This window comes from Strigops habroptila, chromosome 6 (genome assembly GCF_004027225.2).
Source record: "Strigops habroptila isolate Jane chromosome 6, bStrHab1.2.pri, whole genome shotgun sequence".
Lineage (NCBI taxonomy): Eukaryota > Metazoa > Chordata > Aves > Psittaciformes > Psittacidae > Strigops > Strigops habroptila.
In genome coordinates, this window is record NC_044282.2 from 25004874 (window position 1) to 25031488 (window position 26615).

The 26615-nt window shown below is 43.1% G+C and overlaps 1 protein-coding gene across 14 annotated transcripts in view; it reads right to left on the minus strand.

Moving 5' to 3' along the window:
* Positions 1 to 26615, minus strand: part of ANKRD6 (ankyrin repeat domain 6) — a 95824-nt gene that overhangs the window by 14429 nt on the left and 54780 nt on the right. For 6 of the 14 annotated variants that reach the window (XM_030489522.1, XM_030489519.1, XM_030489521.1 and 3 more), the window contains 4 exons: positions 21182 to 21438; positions 11005 to 11103; positions 2726 to 2824; positions 1959 to 2057 (listed from right to left, as the gene is read on the minus strand). In XM_030489522.1, coding sequence (XP_030345382.1) covers positions 1959 to 2057; positions 2726 to 2824; positions 11005 to 11103; positions 21182 to 21301 — 417 coding nt within the window. In that variant the 5' untranslated portion in view covers positions 21302 to 21438. Of the gene's footprint in view, positions 1 to 1654; positions 1796 to 1958; positions 2058 to 2725; positions 2825 to 8288; positions 8628 to 11004; positions 11104 to 11979; positions 12061 to 13196; positions 14749 to 21181; positions 21439 to 26615 lie in introns of those variants that run through there. The other 8 variants (XM_030489515.1, XM_030489510.1, XM_030489513.1 and 5 more) reach the window with 6 other exon arrangements.

Sequence of the window (26615 nt, forward strand, 5' to 3'; positions counted from 1 at the left end):
TTAAAATCCTAGGTGTCCTGTCAGGCCTCTGCACTTCACTTCAGTGAGTGAAATTGAAGATCGGAGCCATCTTCAGTTGCATTGCTCTTATATATACTGTGCTCAAGGTGCTGTGCTGCAAGGAGTGCATCTGTACAAGCATTCCCAGGACATATCAGCCAGGAGTTACAGAATATACAGGCTCAAATCTTCTGCTGCTTAACAGGGTTTGGCAAGCCTAGCAGCCTGTATCTGTCCCATCCAGTCAAAAACTGCATGATGCTCAGGTCTAAGTCAGTAACCTGCCTATAGGGTGATCCTGCATATGACACTCAGCCCTGGCTGCCAGAAAAGCTGTCTGAAAGATTATGCCTAGTCATCAGTAACAAAAAAATTTGAGAGACCAGAGAAAACATTTTGGGATTAAATAGAGTTAAGCTCTTCTTCTGTCTTGAAATCAAAAGGGATAGAAGCACGTGCATGTGTGCAAGCATGCACGATTCCTGCATTTTTCAGCAGCTCCTGAGAAAAGATCCTGTCCATTAAAAAATACCCAAACAGTGAAATGCAAAGAGAGAGGATGTCTTACCCCGTGGGTAAGATATCAAAGACCAGCATAGGAGCTGGTCATGCAGTATTAAAGTCTGCCAGTCAGACATCAACCCTGCTGAGCTATGCTGTGCACGTGCTTTCCGAGAGAGGTTGTCTCCAGTTGAGATAGGCTGTACTGCAAGCTAAGGCTTCTACTACCTGGAGGCACCTAAGCATGCCTGGTAACCAGACTTGCATCTTAAGCCTGCACCTTTGTAGAGAAGTATACACATATACATAGACAAGGGTATCCAGGGATGGGAGTATAATGGTTCACAAGTCTATAAAGCCAAGCATGGGAAGTTGCCTAAAGTACCTTTGATACAAAACTAGGTGAACATTACCACAAAAATAATTACACAAAATAAAAATTGGGAGTTGGAACAATATAAAAGAAGGAACACACATAAAACAATATCAAAGATGATGTAATTACAGACCACAGAGCGACCATGATTGTACAGATACATGTGCACACACAGAAACACTATGCCCAGGTAATGTGCCTTTCTACTCAAAATCTTAAGATTTTGGCCAGCTGTCTCCTTTCTTTACTAGCCCCTCTCAGTTGTTGTTTTAGAGACACATTTACCAAGACATGCCCAGAGATCCCACACAGCCAGCCCAAAGCCCTCTCACCTGCAACGGACACGGTGCCAACCATGCAATCTGACTGACCTGCCGGCACAGTTGTCCAAACCCCAGCTCAGCTCACACCACAGGCTGCTACTGCCATATCCTAGACTATTCCACTAATTTCTGAATTACTGATTTGAAGTCTCCACAGGTTTTACAATCAGAGCGGAACTGAAACCTCTTGGCTTTGTCATTCTTTCCTCTAAACCGCTCTCAAGGTATCCTGAATACTAAAAGGGACATAATCCAGGTTCATTACAAGATTTTGGTAAGAGCCTACACTAATACATCAGGAAGAACTTTCTAACAAAAGATACACTATTTTTTCCCCCTCTGTGGCTTACATTCCTTTGACTAATTTCCAAAAAAAAAAAAAAAAAAGTATTGGATTTTGAAAGCCATTTTCCTGTTAGTACAATTCATTTTCATTTTAAATCACACCAAGCACCGTGAGTACAGTTGGTATAAATTAGAGCACCACGGAGATTTCCACAGGAATCGCAGCGTTCCTCAGCTGTAATTAAGGCATCATTCAACACCCTATTGAGTTCCTCTTGCATCAGCTGTCAAAATATGAATTCCCCAATGCCTGCGGAGGGACCATCCAGGCGTAGTAAATGCAAAAACAGAAGAAAAAGAATCGCACTCAGTATGTCCCCCACCTACTGAGAAATGCCATGGCCAGACATTTCCAGGGCTGAGCATCAGCCACTGTGCACTAGAACTGAGAGCTCCTCCTGCATGGGTCTCACCTTGTTCTTGGCAAGAACGTTGGCTCCTGCTTTAACGAGCACTTTGGCAGACTGACTGAATCCATGCCAACAAGCTTCGTGAAGAGCAGTGTTCCCATCCTGCAGAGCACACACACGAGGAGAAGGTTAGTGTACTGCGTCCACCACACGCAAAATAACGTTACATTTAGAGCACAGCAGCTGCACACCCCACTGCTCTCTTTACAAATAAAAACATTTTCCTTTCCTACCAGTTCATTTTCTATTTTATTTTTACAAGAGGGTAAAAATATTATTTCTTTCATTTGGAACTTGGAATTACCTATACTTACTCCACAACTAAATTTACAGCCTGGGATTCTCAGTTTCTAGGATAATCAAGGGAAACTGTGCAGTGTTTTATGTAGGGCACAGTATGGTTGTACATTCATTTCTCCCTTAAGGAGCTGAGAACAGACTCTTAAACTAAAAACTACCATAGAATCGCAGAATGGTTTGGGTTGGAAGGGACCTTAAAGCTCATCCAGTTCCAACCCCCCTGCATGGGCAGGGACACCTTCCACTAGACCAGGTTGCTCAAAGGCCCATCAGCCTGATATAAAAAAAAATAACTAAATCAGTAATTCACATTGAAAAGATGGACAGTGTTTTTACAGTGTAACTGTTCCAATTACTTTCAAAGCATCAGATACTTACTCAGGAGTATAAATCTTAGCTTTATTTCTGAGACCTTAGTATTACTGGCTGGTAAGGCTGCCATCCCACAGCGCTTTGCTTTCGCCCATTACCTTGTCTTGTCTGTCCAAAGCACACCCCTCTTGAATCAGAGTTGCTATAACGTCGGTGTTCCCTACAACAGCAGCCCGGTGCAATGCTGTCTGATCACCCTGCAAAAGCAGCAAGTTTGTGATCAGTACCATTCCCACCGCATTTTCACTCAACACAAATGCGTACAACACACACAGGGGCTGCATCTTCAACAGGGGTAGTGTTTCAATTCAAGCTGCCTTTGAAAACAGTCCTTGTAAACAACTATCATTAAAGTTTCTAAGATCAATGAAGTTATTGAAAGTATTAGAGAGCTGCAAACCAACTGTTTAGAGAAGTTTGCAAGTCATCACAATCCCACATACAGCTCTGAAGTGCACTAAAACCATGGTAGTATTAGAAGGCAGTGAATCTAACACATTTGGCGCAACGTGTCTAATAATCAACAGTATCTATAGGGAACTAAAGGGAATTACAGGCTGCTGTAATTCATCATAATGATCCTCCAGTACTTTCACTAACTGGATGAGGCTCTCCTGTTTTGGCTCTGATTGCTCCATTAGCCCTGCTTAGGATAAGGAGCATGAGATAAGAGTGGTTGCTTCAGCACCTCTGATGAATTTACCAATTAGTGCTAACAGTGGAGGCAATTTTATGATGAAGACCACAACTGCAAGACCATCAACTTCAAGCAACTGAACAATCTTGAGGTCCAAACGACTTTCATTTCTCATTGACTGGCCACATAACAGCAACAAGCAAGCTTCTTACATCAGTTTATTTCCTTTGTGGCCAAGCTCCCAAAAGAAATGATGCTGATGCGATCATCTTGTCTGACTGCCCATCTATTGCCCCCCTAACAACTGTTGAGCTCATCTGCTGAGCTATAAAGCTGAAGATTAATTTTCTACAAGCCTTCCAGAACCTGAACACTAGGGAGACACAAACTACTGGCCCTACTTGTCTGGGGTTATCTATGTATTTTTATGTGCATGTTGGTGAGACCATGATAAAAGAGAGGGAATAGGAGGATTTATCCAGCAGCCTATAAGTAAGCCTGTAAGTAAGACACTAACCAATGGAAAAATGAGCTGCAGTAGCTCCACTGCTGCCACAACAACCGGCCTTGGCTTTCCTTTGAAGATGCTTTGAACTTGAAATGCTGAAGCACAGCCTGAGTCCAGGCACAAAGACTTAGCTTCAAAGCTGCACACAGCCTTTTTTTGGGATGAATAAACAGGGTAGGAATCCAATCCACTTCTGCTGATCTAGATAATGGTCACCAAAAACCTACACAGGGCAGAGATACGCAGTGTATCCTGAGGAAGAAAAGCTTGCAAGAAGCTAGTCCTAAATAGACTCAGAATTTCTCTGCTACAAGTCTTTATCAGATGACACCACATTATATTAAATACTAAAACTAAAGGAATTTCTGTATTTTCTGTCCTACAGTCTGCAACTCTTTAGATAACTGGATAACTTGAATAATTTGTTCTCAAAGGCAATTAACAGCTGACTTCAAAATTGCTCTTGGTGGGGTTCTTTTGTGCTAACGACACCAAAATAGTTATTAATCCATAAGCGAAAATTAGCATTGCCAACCACAACCTTTCAGGAACCCCTGTAATGCCAACCCCCACCACCAGTAAAACATTAAATTGGCTTATAATCAGGAAGTTGATTTAAAAAATTGTGTTGAAGGGTTTTTCTTTAAATTTGCTATCTATGTGTTGTCTCTAGAGATTACATGCTCTTATTTTTGTTCTTGTCCCTATTAAGACTGGAAATGTGTTTTAAGAGATTTTGAACAAAAAGATAATAATTGTTGCAGGAACTGGGACTTTCAGATAAACACGAAGTATTGGAGAACTGACAACACTGCAAGTTCTCTGAACTTGTGCATCTATTCCACATTTAAAGCTAACCAAAATGTTATGGAAAATGTCCAAATTATACCATCTCACAAGTGGAAGCGTCAGTTTCCAGTAACTATTAACTACACAGAAATCTGCTTGCTAACAAGCTGGGGAAGAACTTATAACCCTTTTTTGCTAATGCATGGTACTGATGACAGTAGCTACTGCAGCAATGGGTAATGTGGACAGTGCAAAGGTCATTTTAGCTGACTACCATGAAGTGGAAAGTAATCCATCAACTTATCCCTGCCAACTGGTACTGCTGCACCAGCAAAACTACAGAAAATATTATAATAAAGACTAAAACAAGACAACATCTGCCACTGTGATGGATGGAGCTTGAACAAGGAATGGTTGGTTCCTACTTATTTAAAGTCAGGAAAATTGATCGTGGAGAAGACCAAACTGGAGGCAGGAACAGACTGTACTGGATTTAGTTTATAATTAAGGGTCTTCTTGCTGGGCTAGTTTAAAGGCTGTTGTTGTTAGCCCAACCCCATCACAGTAATTGCAGCGAGGTCAAAGGCCATTCAGCTTTTTGGGGTTTGTCAATACGACAGCTACGTCTAATGGGATCTCAGTTAAACTAAAAACAAGCACACATTTGGAAAGCGGGAAGCACACCTCACTGCTCCCTTGGGGAGCCCTGCCCATGTGCTGGGGGACCATTCACTGGGCCTGCCGAGCAGCACGGGGACAGCTTCAGCCATGCCCAGGCTTTGTCCCATACTATATTCTGGTCCCCAGAATGGAAGCTCAGGCAGGTGAAGGGAAACAAGTCCCACAAATGGCAGGCTCAGGTGCTTCCTGCCCAGGTGTGGGCTTTGTTGCTGACATCCTCCCTACGCAAGTATGGGGGAAGCCAAGCACCTAGGAGTAAGATCCAACCAGCACACTGACCTGCTAAATAAACACCTCATCCATGTAACAAGGAGTGTCAAAGGATATCTCAAACCCTGCCTCACCTGCACAAAGGCTCCTCCCAGTGAAGACATGGCAGGTATCGATGTCCTGGAGAAGGTCCCTACACCCTCAGGCCCCTCAGCACACACATGAACCTTAAACTGCTTAAGGTGCTGTGGAAGCTGAGCCACTAGATTGTGATGGCCTCTGCAGGTGAGTCACTGAGCACCCAGCCACAGGCAGAGTAGCCCACCTATAAATAACACTGCCTGCACCGCTGTGTTTCTAACCTGCCATGCCTCCCCTGCAGCAGAGGAGCAAACCCCTATCTTGCCTCTTACAGAGTCAGAGAAAACAGATGACATATTTTTCACAGTGTGAATTTTCAGTCAGTGTAATCAATGACTCTTTTTATTAATTGCTAAAATAACTGTCTCTGAAAGCACTCATCGGAATTCTGCCTTTAGCAAAGCATTAGGGGGCTGTTGCAGAGGCTCAGAGCGCAATTACATCGGTAAATGTGTATTAACTGCACAGACTATTATGTTGGGCACAATTTATGATGCTATTTGTAAGTGATTTATTCCTTAGGAACAGACCGCAGATCAGTAGCAATGGAGAGAGATAACACCTCTGCTGTGTCATGCAAACATGACCTTGACAGAAACAACAGTCTGCCTAAATGTAGGTGTGGGCCCGAAGCCAAAAAGACACTTAGGTGCTTAAGTGAGGCTTGGTAGAAGTCAGGCACTTAAGTCTGTACTGGTGCACCTTAAATCCCCTTCCTAGCCTTGAAAGCAACTCAAACTCAAGCATTTTCACCCCAATGCCCCAGACATCTCAGCTTGCACAGGTCACTGTGGTCATGGTGGCACCAATGAGATCATCACGTAGCACGCACCCTACCCTGCGGCAGCCCCTAATGCAGGCATCTCCCTCCTCTCTCTCACTCTGTGAGCACCCTTCTTTCGTGCTTGCTCAAAGAAGCTCCATGCAAGCTGCAGGTATGCCCACCACCCTATGAAATGAGGTGGCGACGGAGGTGGCCACTGGCTCTTCTGCAGCAGGCCAGAGGTTATGGTACTCGCCCAGTCTGACTTTCCATGAAAGTACTGCCTTCTGAAACGGTACTGAAAGTACTGTTGGAAGAGCTCCGCTTTTAAGAAAAATGTTGGTATTCACTGGGCTAGAGAGAGGGAGACACTAGAAGTCTGGGATAGGAATCTGAATTCCCTGTTGCAGTGGATGTGAGACTGCACATCCTGAGAGCTCTACCTGTAACTGGTCCATTGCACCAGCAGGTACGTTTCCAAAGGATGAAACCATGCTTTGTACAGAGAGCTTAAACACCTGCTTGCAGGGGAGGGTTACAGGCTGAGACTTCTGAAGAAAGGCAGATACCTAAACCATAGAATCATAGAACAGTTAGGATTGGAAAGGACCTTAAGATCATCTAGTTCCAACCCTCCTGCCATCTTGACCTTTTCTACAGATTATGGTGCTACGCTTTCCTGTAGCACTTCTATGTTGGTTAGGCTGGTGGCACTTGCTCAGTGTCCTGGTATTTGCAATTACCTCCTCAAGTTTCCTCATTTACTGACTAAATGAAAGCAGTGGATACAGCCACTGGGACCAGGCACCCGGGAACTGGATAGGCATCTATTTTACATCTGAAGTTGACCCCAAGGGAAGGGAAATAACAACTTACAAAGGGGTTTCAGGGAGCTATTACACATTCTGCCAGCAATCCTGGGTTACTGGAGTCTCTATTATAGACTCTACTGCCCAAATCTAATGAAATTTGGTTTACACTGGTTTGTAATACATATTACCTTTTCCTCTCTCCGATTAAAAAGAAAAAAAAAATATTATAACCACCATATTTTGTTTTCCTACACACTCCTATTCTCCAGAGCATCCATCAGTTGTACAATCTCCTTTAAAGCCCCTCTCCAGGGTCACACTTTGCCTTCTCATTGTCTTTCCATGTTTGCAGAAATCACAAAAAAAACCCCTGTCTTGCTACAGGAGAATTGCACCAAAACAAACTCATGCCTTCAATCGCCAGTACAAAGTGCAGGATGGCACTTACACTATGAAATCAAACCACTAAATTCATGGTAGAAAGTTCAAAATACAGCCAAGCATTAAATCCTCTCAGGAGCATACAAGCATACATGGGCCTTTTGAAGCAGCTGGCACAAAGGCAATTGAATCATGTGTCCTAGTGTTCCCCAGTGTCACTGTGCTGCTCTCCTCCTCCTCTGCTGAAGAAAAGCAGCCGTCACGACACACAGTAAGAACTACTTCACCCTGAGTGATAAATGATGATGCATGACCAGCAGAAGTGATCAAGGCATGAAAAAACAATCACAAATGAAACAGATTACAGCTTAAATGAGACTGAAATGGGAGTACAGGAATAAGCCACTTTGCATATTTACATTCAGCTAGAAATGATTATGAACCATGGGTTACTGTTCCATGTGAAATTCATTTTCTGCTTCTTAAACTGGAGCTTCCAGAAGGGAAGTTTCAGGGCCTCGGGCCTGTATTTTAAATCAACTTGTTTTCCCAGTTAAGATTTTTAGAGAGCACATAGAGGGCAGGAGCAGAGGCTGCACAGCACCCAGCGCAAAGCCTGCCATGCAGTCATGCATCGCAGAAGAGCTCGGTCATGCCAGACCACCGGGCCAAGGTTTCGCAGCATGCAGCCGTGCGAGACATCAAGCTCAAGGCAGGGTTGATGCACAAGGTTTCTAACCTCCTTCTCTCTTTCTGATCTTCTAGGTTCCTTCCTAGCCTTTCTCTTCTGGTTTTTCTTATCTTTTTCGTCCTTGATTTCCTTCACCGGCACAACTTTCTCCTTGACTATTTCTGAGGTGTGTGCTGTGTGGATGCTCATTGACCATTCAGAAATAGCATTGGGATCCCAGTAAGAGTTTTCAGTATTGGCAGGGAGAAGGAAGGAGTTAGCTCCCGGGGTGGCGTACTCTACAGAGCTGGACTCCACCGGTTGAAATTCATAATAATCCCACTCCAAGCCACTGGAGGTCATTCTTCAACTAACTCTTATGGCTCTTACGTGGTTTAAAGAATTTATCTGCAGAACATGAAGTGAGTGTTTTAATCTCTCCACAACAATTAGCAACTTCCAACAAGTTTCTGCTTATCATGTGGCAGATTAAAAGATAATCTTGCATTCATCCATTAGCTAAAAAGAGTCAACTCCAAAATAAAATGTGCTTAGGTTTCTCTTGTTATTTAGAAGAACAAAATCTAGGTCATCTTTTTAGAAACTGGAGATGTTATCACAACAATGCCACAGACAAAAATCAACTAAGTAATGTACTTTTCAATTAAATATGATACTACCCACTCTTGTGAGCGATTTAGTCTCTGAACCTAGATCTGTATTCCTGAAAAACAGCAATTAAACATATAGATGTTAATCACCATTGAAATCAAGATGCCCTCCCTGCCAAATAAGCACGCAGTAAAAGTGACCGAAGGCATCATCAATAGATGTCAACTAAAATAGAATACAAATATATTCTGTGGGGCATAAATAAAGAGTAAAAATTAATTTTACAAGTTGAAACAATAAATACAAAACCTTTTTGAAGACCTAGGTAAAAGGAAAGCAGAAATATTTTAGTTAATACCTTTCACAAGCAAAAATCTTCACTTAGAGTTTTAGCCTTCCCCCTCTTCTAAGACAAATCCACACACAGTCTCTGAGACTCTGCAACTCTTGAGGCTCTCCCTCGAAGCCAACCAAATTACTGGTACTAAACACAGAGCTAAAATCTAAATACATTTTAAAGAAACAGCATCTGTGAATCAAGCATGCATCTATTCTATTCAGATTAGTCACCACATTTAGAAACAGTATGCAGTTGCTATGAACAAAGCCCCTGCAAAGCTTGCAAGGCAAGTGAAATAGGGCTTCTACAAGTTAAGTACTTCTCTAGTGCAAGACTCTTTGCTAAACCGAAATCATTCTATATACTGATTTACTGTTTCTCCATTACGGCTATCACATTTACATATAAACAGCCCAGATTTTATTCCTAGCGGATTACAAAAAACTCAGACTTACTCAAAAAACAGTTTTCACAGAAACCCAATTTGACCAAATCAGTGTAAGTTCTTGCATTCTTAGAGCAGCAACTTGCTTTTCTCAGGAAAACTGACACTACTTGTAAACCAGCTGCAATTTCTCTTAAATACCTGATGAATCATTTTTGCAGGGAGAAGTCAAAAAACGTACTCAGGATACATCTGAATAAACTGATACTCACATTACACTTGCAAATCTGCTCCATTTCACGCATAGGGAAAGAATAAAGAGCACAGGAAGCAAAGTCTCTTCCTAGAAAAACAAGATTCCCAGTAGCAAGCTGGCTGCACCAGTACGCCAGTCCTAAGCTTGTCAGACAGACTGCTCACATCTCACAGGGAAGCAGCTAGCCATGCAGAGAAGAAAACCAGTTTTCCAATTTCTACAGATACTTAAGACTCTCTAGATGCAAACAAATGCCTGAGGGGATTTTCAAAAGGCACCTAGACATTTCCAGCGTATTTTAGCAGTCATACAAGTGCCTCACCATTGGACCTCTAGGTCCTTTGAAGAATCTTCACCTTACTTATTACAGGGGGAACAAAAGCAAGCCTTCCTCGAACTTGTTCCAGCGTACTGTCAGAAGTTAGCAACGAGTCTGAAGAAGTCATGGTTTCATGGTTATTCAACTGCTCTTGTGTATTTCAGCCTACACCTCTGTTCATCACAGTGAGGTAACTAAAACCACGCTACTAGTCCCTCCAATGTGCCTTTAAGCCTGGTCCAAGGTCAAAACCATTCTTACAGAAAACTGAGAAATTCTAATAACTTACATATTTTACCAAATGAAAACAAACTACCATTTGCTAAACTCAAAGCTGTTTCCTTTGTGCTGATGCTTCACCACAAAACAGTCTCGCAGATGCGACCATCCCCACTTCAAGTACGGCTGCCAACAGGATGATTTCCCTATGACACTGCACAGAGCTCCAGGCAGCTGCTCAATACTCTATTTGCTGCAGCATGTGTCTACACAAAAGCATCTCCCACTTCAGGCAAACATCACAACAGATCATGTCCCCTACCTGACATCCTCCAGGGAGTTCCCATAGAGTACAGTAAGGTCTTACTTCATTCCTACACCAAGTGGCAGACAACAACTCTCACTGCTACTTACACCCGCCTGGCACAACCAGCGCTCTCATAAAGCTCTGCAGCTTGAGCAAGAGGACCAAGCTATTCACTGAAAACCACCCCATTTTACATTGTCTCCCATGCAGTTTTACATCTCCAAATTAGAAAATAGAGAAACAGATTTTGTTTTCATTTAACCCTACTTCAAAGAAGTGACAGTCTACTGTTACTTGCAAATTACCTTCTCCCCTCCGCCCCAAGCAAGAAGGTTGTATCTACTTACATCATCCTGAATGTCCAGGTCACAACCTGCCTTCAACAAAACCCGGACAACGTGGAGATGACCCTTGTGGGCAGCAAGATGCAGGGGCGTCCGGCCATGCTATGAACGTGAAGAAAATAGTAGCAACTTCAGATCAATTTTTATGCATGGTAGTTAAACAGAATTTTTATCTGCTTTTCCTCATTCTTCTGTTCATACTTCGCTCTCTGAAACCTGCAATAGCAGCAACTGACATATTAGTGTACCAAAGGCTTTCCCTTAGTTTTGTGTATGTTGAAAACTCCTCCTCCCCCTTCTCTAACATTTCAGTTTACCCCAATGATAATCCACGAAAGGGATATTATATTCATGTAAGGATACTCCCTTACAAATTTGGATTTGGCTTTGTTATCCATGCCTAAAGAGAATTCATGACCCATTGTTTCTTTTCCTCTGGAGTGCAAAATTGTCAACCACTTTCAGCTTCACCCAGTAGGACCAAGTTGCAATAGCAGCGGGCTAATTCATATACTGTAATGGGTACCATCTTTGCAATAGAAATAAGAATTGATGAACTGTTGTGTATGACGGATGCTCTCCTTAAAAGGAATGGAAGATCTGCAGTCGCTCCCAGTGACTTCACATGTACTACAACCAACCTCCTTTTGCCAAAGATCTATTAGGTTGTTTTAGACAAACGTTATTTTTAAACATTACAAAGGCCTAATCCACATGAAATTAAGAGTATAAAAAAGTCACGAGAAATTCAATCTATAGTGTAATTAAGGACCCTTTTCCCTAATAAACAGAAGGACAGAAATGCTTTCATTAATGAGATGGATACATGTTGTATGGTTTTAGGAGAAAAAACAAAGATTGAAATTTGACAGTAAAATCAATTAAAATAAAAAAAACCAAAAAACCCCAACAAACCAACATCCCCCCAACAAATGGGTTCAAAAAAAATCTAAGTGAAATGAGAAGAACAATAGTTACTTGTAGCTGAGCACCACTTGATCGTCCTTTGACAGATTTTAGAATTAAATATTTCAGGAAGCGGGGAACATGTTGCTTCTCCTATAAAAGGCATAAGAATTAAGACTGAGACAGGGAAGAGATTTTAAGAGGCAGTCTGGACAACAGAGAAGAACTACAAAAAGCCATTCCCTAAACATTTAACCCATACAATCTGAAAAACTCACAAAGGAAGATCAAGAACTAAGTCCTTCTCTAGGAAGTGTATATGTGTATGTATCTATATAGATGAAATCTCAAAACATCAACATGAAAAGCAAGTGAAAACACCTTAAGGACTGTTAAACAGCAACACTCTAAAACTGTTCATTGCAAATTTTGTTTCATCGCAATTAAGAAAATGGGATTCCAGCCATTGTTAAAATCAGAGTATCTTCACAGAGAATCCCATCTTCTCCACTAGGAATTTTATGAGATAAAGAGGAGTTACATTATTCTTCACCTGTATCTATTCTACATATTGATTTCTTCATTACTGTTGCTATTTTCTGTTTTTCGACTCCATGATTTACCCTGCAAAGGAAGATAATCGGCCCTAATGTATCACCCACAGAAGGAGAAAACACCTGAAGAGCTGACTGACTACTAGTGGCCTGAAGTAAGTAGAAGGCAGCCATTAACTCTCGGAGGTTTTAAGCTCTTCTCCAGCAGGAAAGCTTCTTCAGGTAAATAAAAACACAAACTCAAGGCAGGGTTACATTCACACCGCAAATCCCAAACTTGCATAGCTGGTAAAGCCATGGGAATTCAGCCTCTTCAGAGCAAAAAGGAAAACCAGTGCACCCACAGAAAGGCTGTGAACAGACTGTCCGTGTCATTATTGAGTAGCTGTGCAATGCTTCGAAAACATTAAACGTTGATTAATTCTCCTGCATTAACATTGATTAATTGTCCTACATTATCCATCTGAAGGGACAAATCTAAGACAGTCCTTACCCACTCTGACACATGGGTCTCAAAACCCCAATGCTGGCTCTTGTTAGCAGCAAAAGCTCGTTCCCATTTGGGGAACTTCCACACCTGCCCTGCTGAAGGCGTGGGAAGAGCTCACTTTTGGCTGTCACCACTGCCCCTGGGTGCCATCCAGCCTGCTGCCTGGGGGCTTCTTGCTTGACCTGGTCACAGGTCCCTAAATGTCTGCCCCTTCTGTGAAGGGCACCGAGCCGCACTGAGCATACCTCCTTCTCCATCGGCCTGGAGGAGAGCCAGGGCTGTGTCACTGTTCTGGGTAACTCAATAGCAAGAGGTATAAAAGTCTCCAGGCAACGTGGGGGAAAAAGGGAAAAAGAGAAAGGGGGTTGGAAAAAAGGCAATCCACATTGACAAATCATTCCGGGCTATGAACAATATGTTTGGATTATGAATATGTGCTCCAGCACGTTCATGGTTATGGGTTCTGACTTTCCACATTACTTAATGGCAATAAGTAAATCACCTAATCCAGGCCTCTCACTTTCTGGCAGGTTACTAATATATCATGAAAACAAATAATTGCCATCTGTGCACAGAGCAGAAAAAAATCCCAAGGAAACCCAACTTGAAGCCAGCTCCTGTACTTTAAAAGGAAAACATTAATATATCCCAGCAGGGAAACTTTCTGATAAGATAATCATCTCTAACCACTGAAAAAATGCTGACATGCAGCCAAAGGTACTTTGCTAAAAGTGAACTATGAAAACAGAGTATATTTCAATACGAGGGACAGGTTTTCCTCACCCAAGACACCTTCCTAGGCGATCACCACAAAGAGTGATCGCCTAGGAAGCACAAGAAAAGGAGATCTGGATCACACGACCTTCGCATGCCCATTCAGTGCCTTAAGGCACATTAAAATAAAGCCACCCCAGGGAACAGGCTTATCTGAAGGAGGCCCCAGGGAGCACCAACTTCTCCTGTCACTAGGACCAACCCGTCCCCCATCCTCAATGGGCAGCCTCTCCATGCTCATGGCCAGCCACTGGAGATGGGTACCAGAGGAGGAGAGAGCACTTGCTGGAGAGCTGCAAGCAAGGGCCACCTGGCTGTTCCTGTCACTCAGCAAACAGAGATTCACCTTAACTGTGCATTTCCTCTACCATCATCCCCAAGTGTTCAGTAACTTCAGCCAAGTTCCCAAATCCCAGGGTTTTGTTTAAAAAAAAAAAAGATTACAAAAAAAGTGTTACTGAAACAGAAAAATAAAGGATTATTTTTATTGCAGAGAGTTTGTGTGGAGATTCTCTATCCAAAAACAGTTTCAGAAGCATTCCACCTATTGAAGACCCCTAGAGAAAGACCTTCAGAGACCAGAGCTATTACACACCTGAAGTCCTTGAGCTCTTCCCGCTACAAAGGGACTATAAATGAAAACTGACTGTAATGAGGATGGGAGAGTGGGAAGGAGGATCAATTCCAGCACATTACACTGATTAGAGGCTCGGGCTTTTGGAAAAGCACCGATCATCTTAAGATTAATCATTACCCTGCAAGAACTGACACTGCCAGATTTTCTTTTTCTTCCCAGTAACATCAAAATGAGAGCAGAGATGGGTACTACAGCTGGACAGTGTTCCAGTACAGGCAATGCAAACACTGGAAAAACACTCCCACCCACCTCCCCACACAACATACACACATGCGCACAGGTATGTCAGTACATACAGCATGCATACACTAATCCAGAACAAACTGTGAGGGAGAGGCAAGGTAATTTGGGTGCCCCTCATGCTGTGATAAGAAACCTGGAGCACAGCAAGCTTTGGAGATAAATGTTCAATGGTTCCAGGCCACAGTAGGAAGCCCCAGCAGCAACAGTCAGAGCTACTTGTGTCTTCATGTCTGTAAGTCAAACCAACAGCCCACAAAGTTTTACTCTCACAATAATGCATCTTACCCAAAATATTTAGGGGCAAAAGAGATGAAGGCAGACACACAAATTTCGCTCTGCATGTCTCTTCCTCAAACACATTTCACACTTACCACTGCAGCACCAAAGAGTGGGTTCATCTGAATACACACGTGGGTCCTAGTGGGAAAGGAAACATATAGAATCCTAGAATGGTTTGGGTTGAAGGGACCTTAAAGCTCATCTAGTTCCAACCCTCCTGCCATGGGCAGGTGTGGAAGGTGTCCCTACACCTTCCACTAGACCATGTTGCTCCAAGCCCCGTCCAACCTGGCCTTGAACACTGCCAGGGATGGGGCAGCCACAGCTTCTCTGGGCACCCTGTGCCAGCGCCTCACCAACCTCATAGTGAAGATTTTTTTCCTAATATCTAATCTCAATCTCCCCTCTGTCAGTTTAAAGCCGTTACCCCTTGTCATGTCCCTACATGCCCTTGTAAAAAGTCCCTCTCCAGATTTCTTGTAGGCCCCCTTTAGGTACTGGATGCTGCCCTAAGGTCTCCCTGAACAAGAATATGCAAATGTCTCCTAGATGCTTATTGCAAGGAAACCCTAAACCCAGGGACTGCTTAATATGCAGATTACTGACTTAAAAGCTTCTGAGCATTTCCAAATATCAACTGTAACAGCTTGGAGGTTATTACAGAAATACAAATGAGAGACTGCTGCAACTTGGGATTAATGAACCAATAAAGCACTCATTCATATAAAAAATATGCAATTTGGACTTCTATTCAAACGTATAGAAATGCTCCAGCGGGCAACAAATCATACAAATGCTCCTGTGTCACAGGCTTATTGACAAAATAAATGGGACTACATTGCACTAAGGCTGCAACTCCAACAACCCTGACACGCTGCTATAGCTATGGGGAGTATCAGGTTGCAGCCAAGCACAGTAAACAGCCGCATGAACTTCAGCAGTAAAATGCAAGGGTAGGGCTTGTGTTGTATTTAATCTGCAGCCTAACTTCCAGGCATTGACAGGCAGCTGTTGATATATACCATTTAAAAGCAGAATTTTCTTAGAGCAGCTGCCAATGTATGCACTCTGCAACCAAATCTAGGCAGGGGGGCCTCAGCACCACGAGCCACATGATCCTTCTTTGTGTTTATTTGTAGCTACCTTTACGCAAGTACATTCAGTTTTCTATCTCACCCTGCTCTTGAGCTGCACAAGGACTATTACTTATTCATCCATTCTGCACTTACACAAAAACATTCCTATCCACCTTTTATTAGAATGCTTGAAAACAACAACCAAGTGTTGTCACACTGATGATTTAAGACTGTTCTCCATGAATAACCTGCTCACTCAAGTCAGCAGAAAGTTTCTCATTGACCTCAAGAGGCATTCGGTAAGTCCCTAAAGGTTCGCTGGCCCCCCTTTCAGTTATTTTTATTGTTTAAAACAGACACAAGTAGTTTTTCAAACTGAAGGAGCACAAAAAGTGAAAGCACCAACATATATTTTTGTTTCTGTCTTAACTTCAAGAAGAAAAAAAAAGCGATTGTTTTAAAGAACTCAACATGCTCTGAAGTTGACATCCTGATGGCAAGACTGCAAGTAGCTCAGCATTATAAAGGTGTTGCCATATAGTAGGCTTGTAATGCTACTAATTCAAACATTAAATCAAACAAACAGAATTACCGAATCAAAACAGAAGCACTACCTTTTGCATTTCTATGGGTTTTTTCCAAATAATCATCCCTTCTCCACAGAATTCAATTTTACAGCTATGATCATAATGCTATGCTCTGAAGAAAAGCTATATTCTGCTTCCCTTTGAAAAAATATTCATAAACCCCATGGTGCTGTACAAGTTACATTTAAAGTGCCTGTACTACCTTTATGGCTTTCTCGCCAATATTTTTCATGTTTAATAGAGAAGCAGCACACTCCTCTCCATGTGCTTGTTAATACACAGCTTTTTCTGGCCTTATTAATTCCTGCTGTTGAGTGTTCCACACTGTGCTGCAACACCCCAGCGAAACGCAACGCCCAGGAACACTTCTGTTTTGGTGAGCTGTAGTGCAGAGATTCAGACCTGGAAATTTCATCTCCAGGCACTGAGCAACCTGACGTTAATGGCTGCCATTCCCCAAAGTGCCTTGTTTCATCCAGTTGATGCCTGGAAGGTGAAATCCCACCTCTCTCCATGCTCCAGGCACCATTCCAGGGACAAGCTCAAGAGAAGAGCTGATCTGATCTGAGACATCACTACCACCACTCCTCCTGTGCCACTCCTAGCGGTCCACAGCCCTCTCCCCAATATACCTCAACTCACAAAATCAAAGAATAACCCAGGAAAAAAACATCCTGGGAAGACAACGAGGCAGAGCAGCTCAGCAATAGGCCCAGCACTTTTATGTCAAAGATGCAGCTGTCAGTAACTTTACTGAAAGAAAGCTCTACTACAAAAGCACTAAAGGAAGAGACCAGCTTTCTTGCTTGGAAGAAAAGACTTAATTATACAAAGATCAGTTTTTAATTTTCTGGCTTTTGCAGCATGTTCACCAAAATACTTTATAAAGGCACCTGCTTGTTGGATCAGGCAATTTGTATTATCAATTGTTTGGGGTATTTTTTGCCCTTATCATAAAGAAATGCTATAAATTTCACACTTGTGAAGAACATCAGACAAAAAGATACAAAAATGGAAATCATCCATTAGACCTTCGAGCTGTGAAGCCTCTGCTGAGTGCTAGAACCACCTCTTCCTTGGCCACAACCCCACATGGGTGGTGGCAGACATCCCAGCAGCAGAACAAATGCTTGATGTATGTGCAACACGGTGCCGCCAGCCCTCTCCCCCTCTGGCCTTCCTGATGTCAGATCACAACAGCAGTGTGACCTCGTGGCCATCAGCTCTTTTTTACGTGTTTTAAAAGGCCCCAAATCTGGAACGAGCCCCGGTGTCCCCCACTGGAGTCAGGGGAGTAGCACACTTCCATGTCAACTTCGCCTGCACAGGTGCCTTCCTAGTAATGATGCCAAAACAAGTGTATCCCTAAGCAAACGCTGAAGTGAGCACCTGGGCACATGGATTCTCCAATGAAGTTCGTTTCTTTCATCTTCTTCTTCTTCTTAAGGAAATCATCTACTTGGAGGTGACAAGAATTAAATACCATTTTGCAACTGAACTGTTGTTTACTGAAGCAGCAATTAACCACATTATATGACCTTCCATATATACAATAAAATTAGAACTGGATGAACTTGTCAGTTATCCAGTATTTAACAGTACTTGGTTACAGAAAATATCCTTCATTTTCCTTCAGCTATGCTCAATCCTGGTTGAATAAAGAACTCTCTAGCACTTAACTCTAGATTCTGGTCACTTCAAGCTGTGGCTCTGCATGGTGTTTTTCACAAGAATTGGTTTGAGCTTATAGATGTGTATCAGAAAAACATTTAAAGCCTAAAGTGATGGGGGAACTTTTTTCTCCTTTCAAAGAGCTTTGTCTCTGCATGTCTTCTTCCGGTAAAACTGATATAATTCAGCAGGAACACTGGCTGACAAGTACAAAAGCCTTTTTATTTTATTTTGAGGCAAATCCCTAGAATTTAAAATCAGTTTAACAGAACAAACTGAAAACTATGAATAAAAGTATATGACATACAGGTAAAACACAACTAAGGCATGCACATGAGTAAATTTATTTTTATGCATCATTTGCAATAAGTTTTATCTTGAGGAGGGGAGAGGGCTCTGGGTTTCAATTTATGCAAAAGCTTGATCAATAGTTTACTGCTACAAAAAGCCTGCCATCTAACTTCCATCCTAAAATTAACAATCTCTATCCAGAAAGTAGTTCTTATTTTTCACCTGTTTCATTTATTGCAAGACTGCACAAGAACCTGGATATCTGATGGCTAAAAAATCCCTTTAAATTTCCAGTTAAAATATACTTGAGGCTAATTTATACATGCTTGCTCCTGTGACAACCTTGTTGTGACTTTAAATGTCTCTTTCTCCTTCCAGCTTTTGTGTGTCACCAGATTAGCAAATCAAGCTGTTGCAGGGTATGTTTATACAGCCTTTTGTAGGCAAATATGCACATGCTCTCCCTGAGCAGCTAGCTGGCTGCGTGAGAGCCAGATACAAACTGGATGCTGTGTAGACCTGCATAGGACATTACTAAGCCTGAACTGATTGGCTGTGATGAGGGCAGCAGCTTGGTCTTACACCTCTTGGGTGACATTAACCTCACCTCTATCTGGCTCACGGCATGGAAGGAATGAGTGTGTGCCTCCAAAATACCCCACGCACGCAAGCCTTGGATGCTCCTGTGAGAGCTTCTCTACTCCTGTGTACACCCCTCCACAGCCTTCTCTTCTGGGCAGAGCCTGTCACCAGGTTACCCAAGTCCTCATCTGTGCTGTCTGCCGGTGTGCCGGGATGCATCCAGCTTTTGTCATCCTCCTCCCTGGGTTCCATGGGGATGACCTACAACCTCTAGGAAATAGCTACAATCCTGTAGTACCAGGTCAGCTGCAATGATGGCCTCAGAGCTCACCAGCGAGCTCAGCTTCCCAACAGAAACACCAACACGCTGCACCTGAGTGCAGTTTTGCGGCCAAATGAGCTTTGCTTTGATTTTGTACACAAGGGTTGAACAACAAAGCGAGCACAAGAAGCACGAAGCCACCTATACCATGCAGGAAAGAAAAACTTGTCAACTCTAGTGACTCTGTATTTTATTAAATTAACCTGATTTGGCATTTGAAAGTCAGAGCTACACAATTTGCTTCTTACTGTAATTAACAGAAGGCATTGATTGCTGCGCAATAAACAACCTTAACAATGAGAAAGTGTCAATTTTGCACTGGAATTGTGGATCATGGCAACTAATTCCATGAAACAGTTAAATCAGTGGCATGATTATTCTGCCAACCATTACAAAGGACACCACATTTTATATTCAAACGGTGTGGAAGCTGGATTTGAAATTACATTAATGCACAAATCTATGCAAAGCATAGCATCCTTTCAATCATTTTGGGTAGGTTCCTCAGCAGTTTCAAAGCTCATGATCTTAAAAAAACCCAACCAAACAAAAAACAGCCACAAATCCCCAAGCTACCATTCAGACTTCTGTAAGTCAGTATTTCCTGATATATTATTGACTGTTGTTAACAGCTGTTCATCAGCTACAGAGCTGCTTGGACAACAGAGCCAAACAGTCATCTTTATGGGACCATTCATGTTTATTACATCTGTGCTTTGTATCTACCAACAACAGGCCACTTAGTTTTGTCAAACAAAACCTACAAACACCAGTTGTCCTTGGATCACTCCAGGTTTCAAAATAAATACTACCTATAACTCAAGCACTGCAAAGGGATTGAAAAACAACTGTCACTGACAGATAAGAAGAGGAAAAGGCAGATTACTTATCAAATGTACTCACATTTGCTTTCTAACTGTAAATATTAGCTCCCATATATATATATAATGTTCAAAACCAATATGGAAATACAAATAAAGCTAGATATGATGGAAAACAATAGTTCATCAAAACAGGATGTCCCAAATGTTATGTTACAGCTCGAAAGATCTAACTTGCCTAATTCTTTTGAAGGTTTTTTGCTGATCAAACCTTCTATGCAACAGCCAATTCTATCTCCTCTTTTATATGCTAGTATTATTTATAACATGTTGAGAGTCAGAAATAGATGAACATCCGTTTGAACTATCTTAATGTCTAAGCAGAAATCCTGCGATGCTGACCTTATCTCAAAGGTACAGGGAACACAGTTTGCAACCCCCAAGTCTGGAACTGACTGGGGACTCCACAGCACAAATCAACGCAGATGTCAGGTATAAGAGAGGCTGCTGTACCAAGAGACTTCAGTGGCAAGAAATGCTTTCTACATGCCTTTCCCATATGCAACAGGCGGCTCCCCCATCCCCTCACCCAGGAAGATGGGCGCTCTGAACCACCTTTCCTCGGCAGTGCTGAATCGCTCCCTTCATCACTTCACACAGTGCTCAAAAGTCACTGCATGCTTTGAAAAACATCGCTGCCCCTCCATCGACACACCACATTTCTAAGGACATGGCGCTCACCACAGCTGCGTCTTCTGGGAAGTGTGTAAATACGAGACATGCACTACATTGTAAATTCACGAGCTATTAATATAAACTTTAAGGAAATCTAGGCACTAACCCCAGTCACATTCAGACTGGTAAAGCTACAAGGGCATTTTCCCAGACAATGGTCTAGGAGTTATGTTAGTTCCCAGGGATTTCGCAAAGCGTTTTTCTCTTGTTACCTTGGTAACGGCTACCTTGGCACCCCTGTTGATAAGCTGCACCACATTCTCCACTTGGCCTTTGTAGGCAGCTACGAGCAGGCGTTCTGAAAGCACGGCAACCACATCCTGCTGGCTCATGAATTAGGAGAGAAAGGTTTTCAGGTTTCCTCGGTCCAAAAACAAAGGCTTGGGATCGGTTCAAGCAGCATGCAGACAGGCGAGGAAGGACTCCAGCTCCCTGGACAGTGATGTTATTGCTATGCCATCCTCTGGACCTGTGGATCAGAAAACAACACTGCTGTCAGCAAGCTTTCAGAAACAGAAGCACTGCAGCAGCTCCTCACTGGATGTTTGCCTTCGCATTGCTTTGGAAGGGGGTCACAAAAAAGCCTCAAAGCCTCCTAAAGACACTGTACTTCAGTTGCAATGCAGAGGAATATAGAGAGTACCACATAATGTGCCCTCAATCCCCTAGTTTGGGACAAAAATCCTTAAACTTCCTGAGAGCTTTTGGCCTAACCTGTACCTGTGTGGCCCCCTTTCATTCTGTCCATCCCCCTGGGTTTCCCAGACTTTAATTAGCCAAGGACACGTTAACTCTCTCCACTGCTAATAGTAGCTCAGCTTGTGTTGGCCAAAGAAACAAGAATAGGTTATAGTTACTGGCTGGTGATACATATACACAAACCTCTGCCGTGGAAGCACTGAGTGCAGTCAGTAATTAAAGGCAGCTGACTGTTCCCTCATGAGTACAAAATGCTTCACAGCCTCTCCCAAGGACGCCTCTGGGAGGGATCATGACCTGCAACTGGGAAACACTGACTTTTGCTGTCAGTGAGAAATGATGTTCCCCCTGCAGTGCTGACATCACGCCCCACTGACCCCAGCAGCGATTCAGATTTAGCACTCATCACGCAAACTTGTGAGCGTGTTCTGCTGCCTGGGCTCCACTGGCCTGTGCAAGGGGCCATCAGAGCTGAAAAAGGATTTGTGACATAATTCCAGAAAGTGTATCTACAGATCACTTCAAGCTGTAGGATCCAGAACCTGCCCAGTCTAAGAGGATTTCAGCTTTATCTGTGCTTTTCACACATTGGTGTTTAATTGTTTCAGTACAGGAAAAACACCTTCGAGATAGCCAGTGTGTATCTAGATGATTTATCTTTCTCTCTCTCTTGAAATATCACTGCACTGCTCCTTATCAGCTGCCAGTATTACAGGCTTTGCATAGTCTGAGTAATCGCTACAGGGACTAGATGATCTTGGAGATTGATAGCAGAATACAATGCCTCTCACCCTTACATTATCCCTTTGAATCCATCTCAAAACAGCAATAACTAAAAGCTATTACTGCTTAATGGCTTTGCTGCCCCCCTAAATTGATTTGTTTGTCTCAGTTTAGCTGATAATACAAAATCCTCCCCATCATAATCCCACCACTCAGAGTACTGACATTTTTGCTAACAGCTTCAGCAGGGAGATCATCAGCAGAACAGCAGAAAGATTTCATTTCTATCCTCATACCAGGATGCCACTCCCAGCAACAAGGAGAAAATGCATGGGTGGCTGTGGCACGGGAACTCCCCGTCTTTTAAATACTGGGGGTGAGACCTTTTAATGAACATCATTCCAGTGTTCCAGGACTGCATCCACCAGTATCCTTTCTGCAACAAAAAGATGCTGTGGCCCTGTTTAATTAAATAGTTAATAGGGTATTGTGATCTCCTGTGTCACCAAAGAGGTATCCAAAGTCCCTGGACCCTGCAGGATCATTGATGTACACTAAACATTTTTGGTCATGTATATTAAAACCATGCTGGTTAATTTGTAGTAGTAGATGATATTAGCAGAATTTAATCTGCACTCCAGTGGTAATTTGGATTAATGAATCTTAAAACACTTTATGAGCAGTAATTCTTATAACACCTTTTGAGGTGAATAATATGCTCAAGAATATTACATGCATTTTAGAAAAAGGCCCTTGAAAGCACAGGAAAGTTACTGGTTTCTCCAAGGTTAATAGAAAAGTTATGTCAGAGACAGGAAGTAACTCCAGATAATTGACTCCTAATTTCTATATATATTAAGTAATACTAGTTCCAGGTAAAATATTCAGGTTAGCTTTTCCTCACCTTCCTCTTGCTTTCTAAGTGTAAACATGTTTGGAGCAACATGGAAATAACCACACATTTATTCAGAGAAACAAGTCAAACTTTCTGGGCCTCAGAGGCAGCGCAACAAGAGAGAACAGCAGCAGCGGTGCCACTGGACTGGTCTCACACACTCTCTGTGACAGACACGGTCTGGACACCCTAGTACCCTGGTAATATGGAAAAGATGGAAGACAGAAGAAAAACCCTTTGTATCTTTCACCAGCACCATACACATCATATCCTGCTGCTCTGGCACAGTGATGTGCACAGTGCAGTACAAACCATGTAAAAAAGCCAAGAAATACAGATGAACTACACTTCGTAGTTTGGTCTGTGAAAAGCAACCCAAGTTTTAATATCACCCCCCTGAGTATTTGCTTTCCAGTGACTCGTGGTACTAAAGCAAGCTAAACCCCCTTGAGCCCAGCCCCCTTGCTCCCAACACATCCCAAAGCAGCACCTCTGTAATCCAGGAGCGCTTCCCACTCCTTCCCTCCAGCGCAGGAGTGCAGGGCAAGCCTTACAACAGGGATCTTTCTCTGTGAGCTTTTCAGACAGTGGGGTGATTCGTTTCTGTGCCAGCCCTTGGCTGTGCAGCAGTGGTTTCCAGATGAACTGTACCATCACTTCTTTGTCCCCATCCTTACACCTAAGCTGGCCTGCCTATGCTTTAGATAGAGTCATGCACAATACAATGACAGCTCTGCATCTTAAAACATCTGTGGTCAGACCCTGCTTGGTTTTCTTACCTCTTAAATTAAAAATAAAAAGCCAAACTAAACAGTAGCATCATTGTGACTGAGAGATTTCTATATTCACTGTGAAAATCTCAATGGAAATATTCTCCTGACACACTGACATTTCTGAGCAATTTCACAGAAGCTGCAGATGTTCATTACATCTTAGCCACACCACTAGAAATGTACCTGAATACATCAACTGACTCACAACAGTGCAAAGTTTAGTGCTGCTGGGGAAAAACCCAGTTAACAGGTATGTACCTGCACAAGGTAAATGCTGGAAATCGTACTCCCTAGTTTGAATTTTTCTTCCTCTTTCTCACTGCATTTCCATCACTGCAGTACATTCCCCCCTCCCCAGGGAGCAAAAGCCTCCTCAGGCTGCCATGTCCTGCCACACTGGAGTGATAGGCTGCGATGTAGTTTGCCTTCTTGCCTCTTCCACTGCTTGGATTACTTATAAAAGCATAGCAAGGAGCTGATTCAGCTATTGGTCTTTTACAGATGTCTCCCACATTGACCAAGTCTCCAGCAGTCGTCACTCTCCTTTCCTGTAGGGCAGTCACATCACAAGCCTGGCTCCTGCTCCAGGCTGTTTCACAGATGGACACTGGCACAACAGGTCATATTCCCCACGCCAGCTGCTTTACATCACCTTAGCTGAAATTATTTGCAACTCAGAAAAGTGGATCCGATTAGGATAGGAAGCCCAGACAACTGTAAGACCAACGTTCCTTTTCTCCTGAGCTGGTAGGAAAAGGTGATGGGTGACCAGCAGGAGAAGGAGGGGGAAGAACCCTCTCATTCCCCTCCCAGTGGAACCTTCTCCAGCCCAGTGGCTGAACAAGCAGTGGCATCACTCCCTGCCAGCTTTAACTCTCTACATGCCGCAAACACACAAAGCATCTTTATTTGATCATGTCCCTACCTCTCCTTCCAGCAGAAGGAGGAGGGTACCAGATGCCCAAGGACTGAAATTAAAAGCTTGACCGCCCCTTTCACACACAGATGGTGCAAAATGAACCAAAGAAGACAATTACGGGTGCTGTATCATATCCCTGCTGCCAGAACCTGATTCCAGGATTAAATCCCTTATTATCACCCCCCAAATCAGGGAGGTCAGGGGAAGCACAGAGCTCAGAAATATTCAAGTCCTCTGCCTTCAAAACAACAACAAAAAAAGGATTTTCATTAAATGTATTTTTAAATAAGCCATCTCTGTTTTGTTATCTGTATGTTAAATAAGCCGTTCTTTAAGATCACTTACCTGGGGTAGGCTGGGAAAGCAACACAGACTTCCTGAGCCTCTCCAGGGAAGCTGGCCAGGTGTGAATCCCACAGGCTCAGTTGCTCCACCACAAGGCAATCCCTTCTGAGAATAACCTGCTCACCCCATTGGCAGAGCTTGGAAAAGGAGAGTTTGACCACGGATTAACATTCCTGACCAGCAGCAGTGAGGCACCATCCCCAGGTGCTGAGGTCCAGTCGCATCCCCATGGATGCTGCCTGCAGCTCAATGAGTCACACTGCTCTATGGATGCTGTAGGAGATGTCTGGCCAGGATGGCACACCAAGGCACAGGCGGGCAGCTGGCTGCTTGGCGGCAGGGTCTCAGAGCTCACAGCTCTGGCCTCTCTCCCATGCAATTGGCAGAGCAGACAAAAAACACCTCATGCACCTTCCCCCTCCCCAGCTCCTTCCCCTCCAAACTGCTCTTAGGCTGCTTCAGCAGCTCTATCACCAAAAAAGTACAGGAAAGATGATTTCTAAAAACCAGAGGGAAGTCCAGGACAGTCAATGGTGTCGTCATGAAAACCACACCAGTAGCAGCTATTTCTGGAAAACAGCAAAGCCCCATCAAGTCCAGAACAATGTGCTTTTGGATCACGTTTTTCTTGACAACATCATCAATACTATTTTTGGAATTAGATTTTATACCAATCAACATTTTGAACTGGACACCTACACAAAAGTCTGGTAGTTTACATGTTGCTCTCTGCATTTTTTCCTATTGTTTTCATCGCATATTTTATCATACCAAGTGAAATTATCCAGTTTTCATACGGACAGTTGTGTGATTCATCACCCTGATGTATCAGCACGGCCTGGTGGGACATCAGTGCAAACACTTCCTGGGCTTTTATTTTTTTTCACCACTTGTTGCTATTAATTACTCCAACAATGACTATTTAGCAGCCTCCCAGGGAGCATCTGCATGACAGCTGCTCATCACGCTTCCCACCACAACCAGACTGGACTGGTTGATGGCACTGCTCCACCGCAGCTGGTGGCCTTGTTACCACCGGAACCAACCTCCAAAGCTGCACCTGCCAAGCAGAATGCTTTTGGAGAGAGGCACAGGCACATGGAGATGAACGATGAAGATCAGAGGCTGTTTCAAGTCATCAGTTAAACATCACTAATATCCTTGTACGAAGACAACTGGTTTTCTTCCCCTCCTGCTTACCTCGTCGCCTTGACTCCACTCATCCAATATGCAGGTTATATACTTGCAACTTCCCATATAACATGATTTTATTTGGCTTATCTCATTCAAGT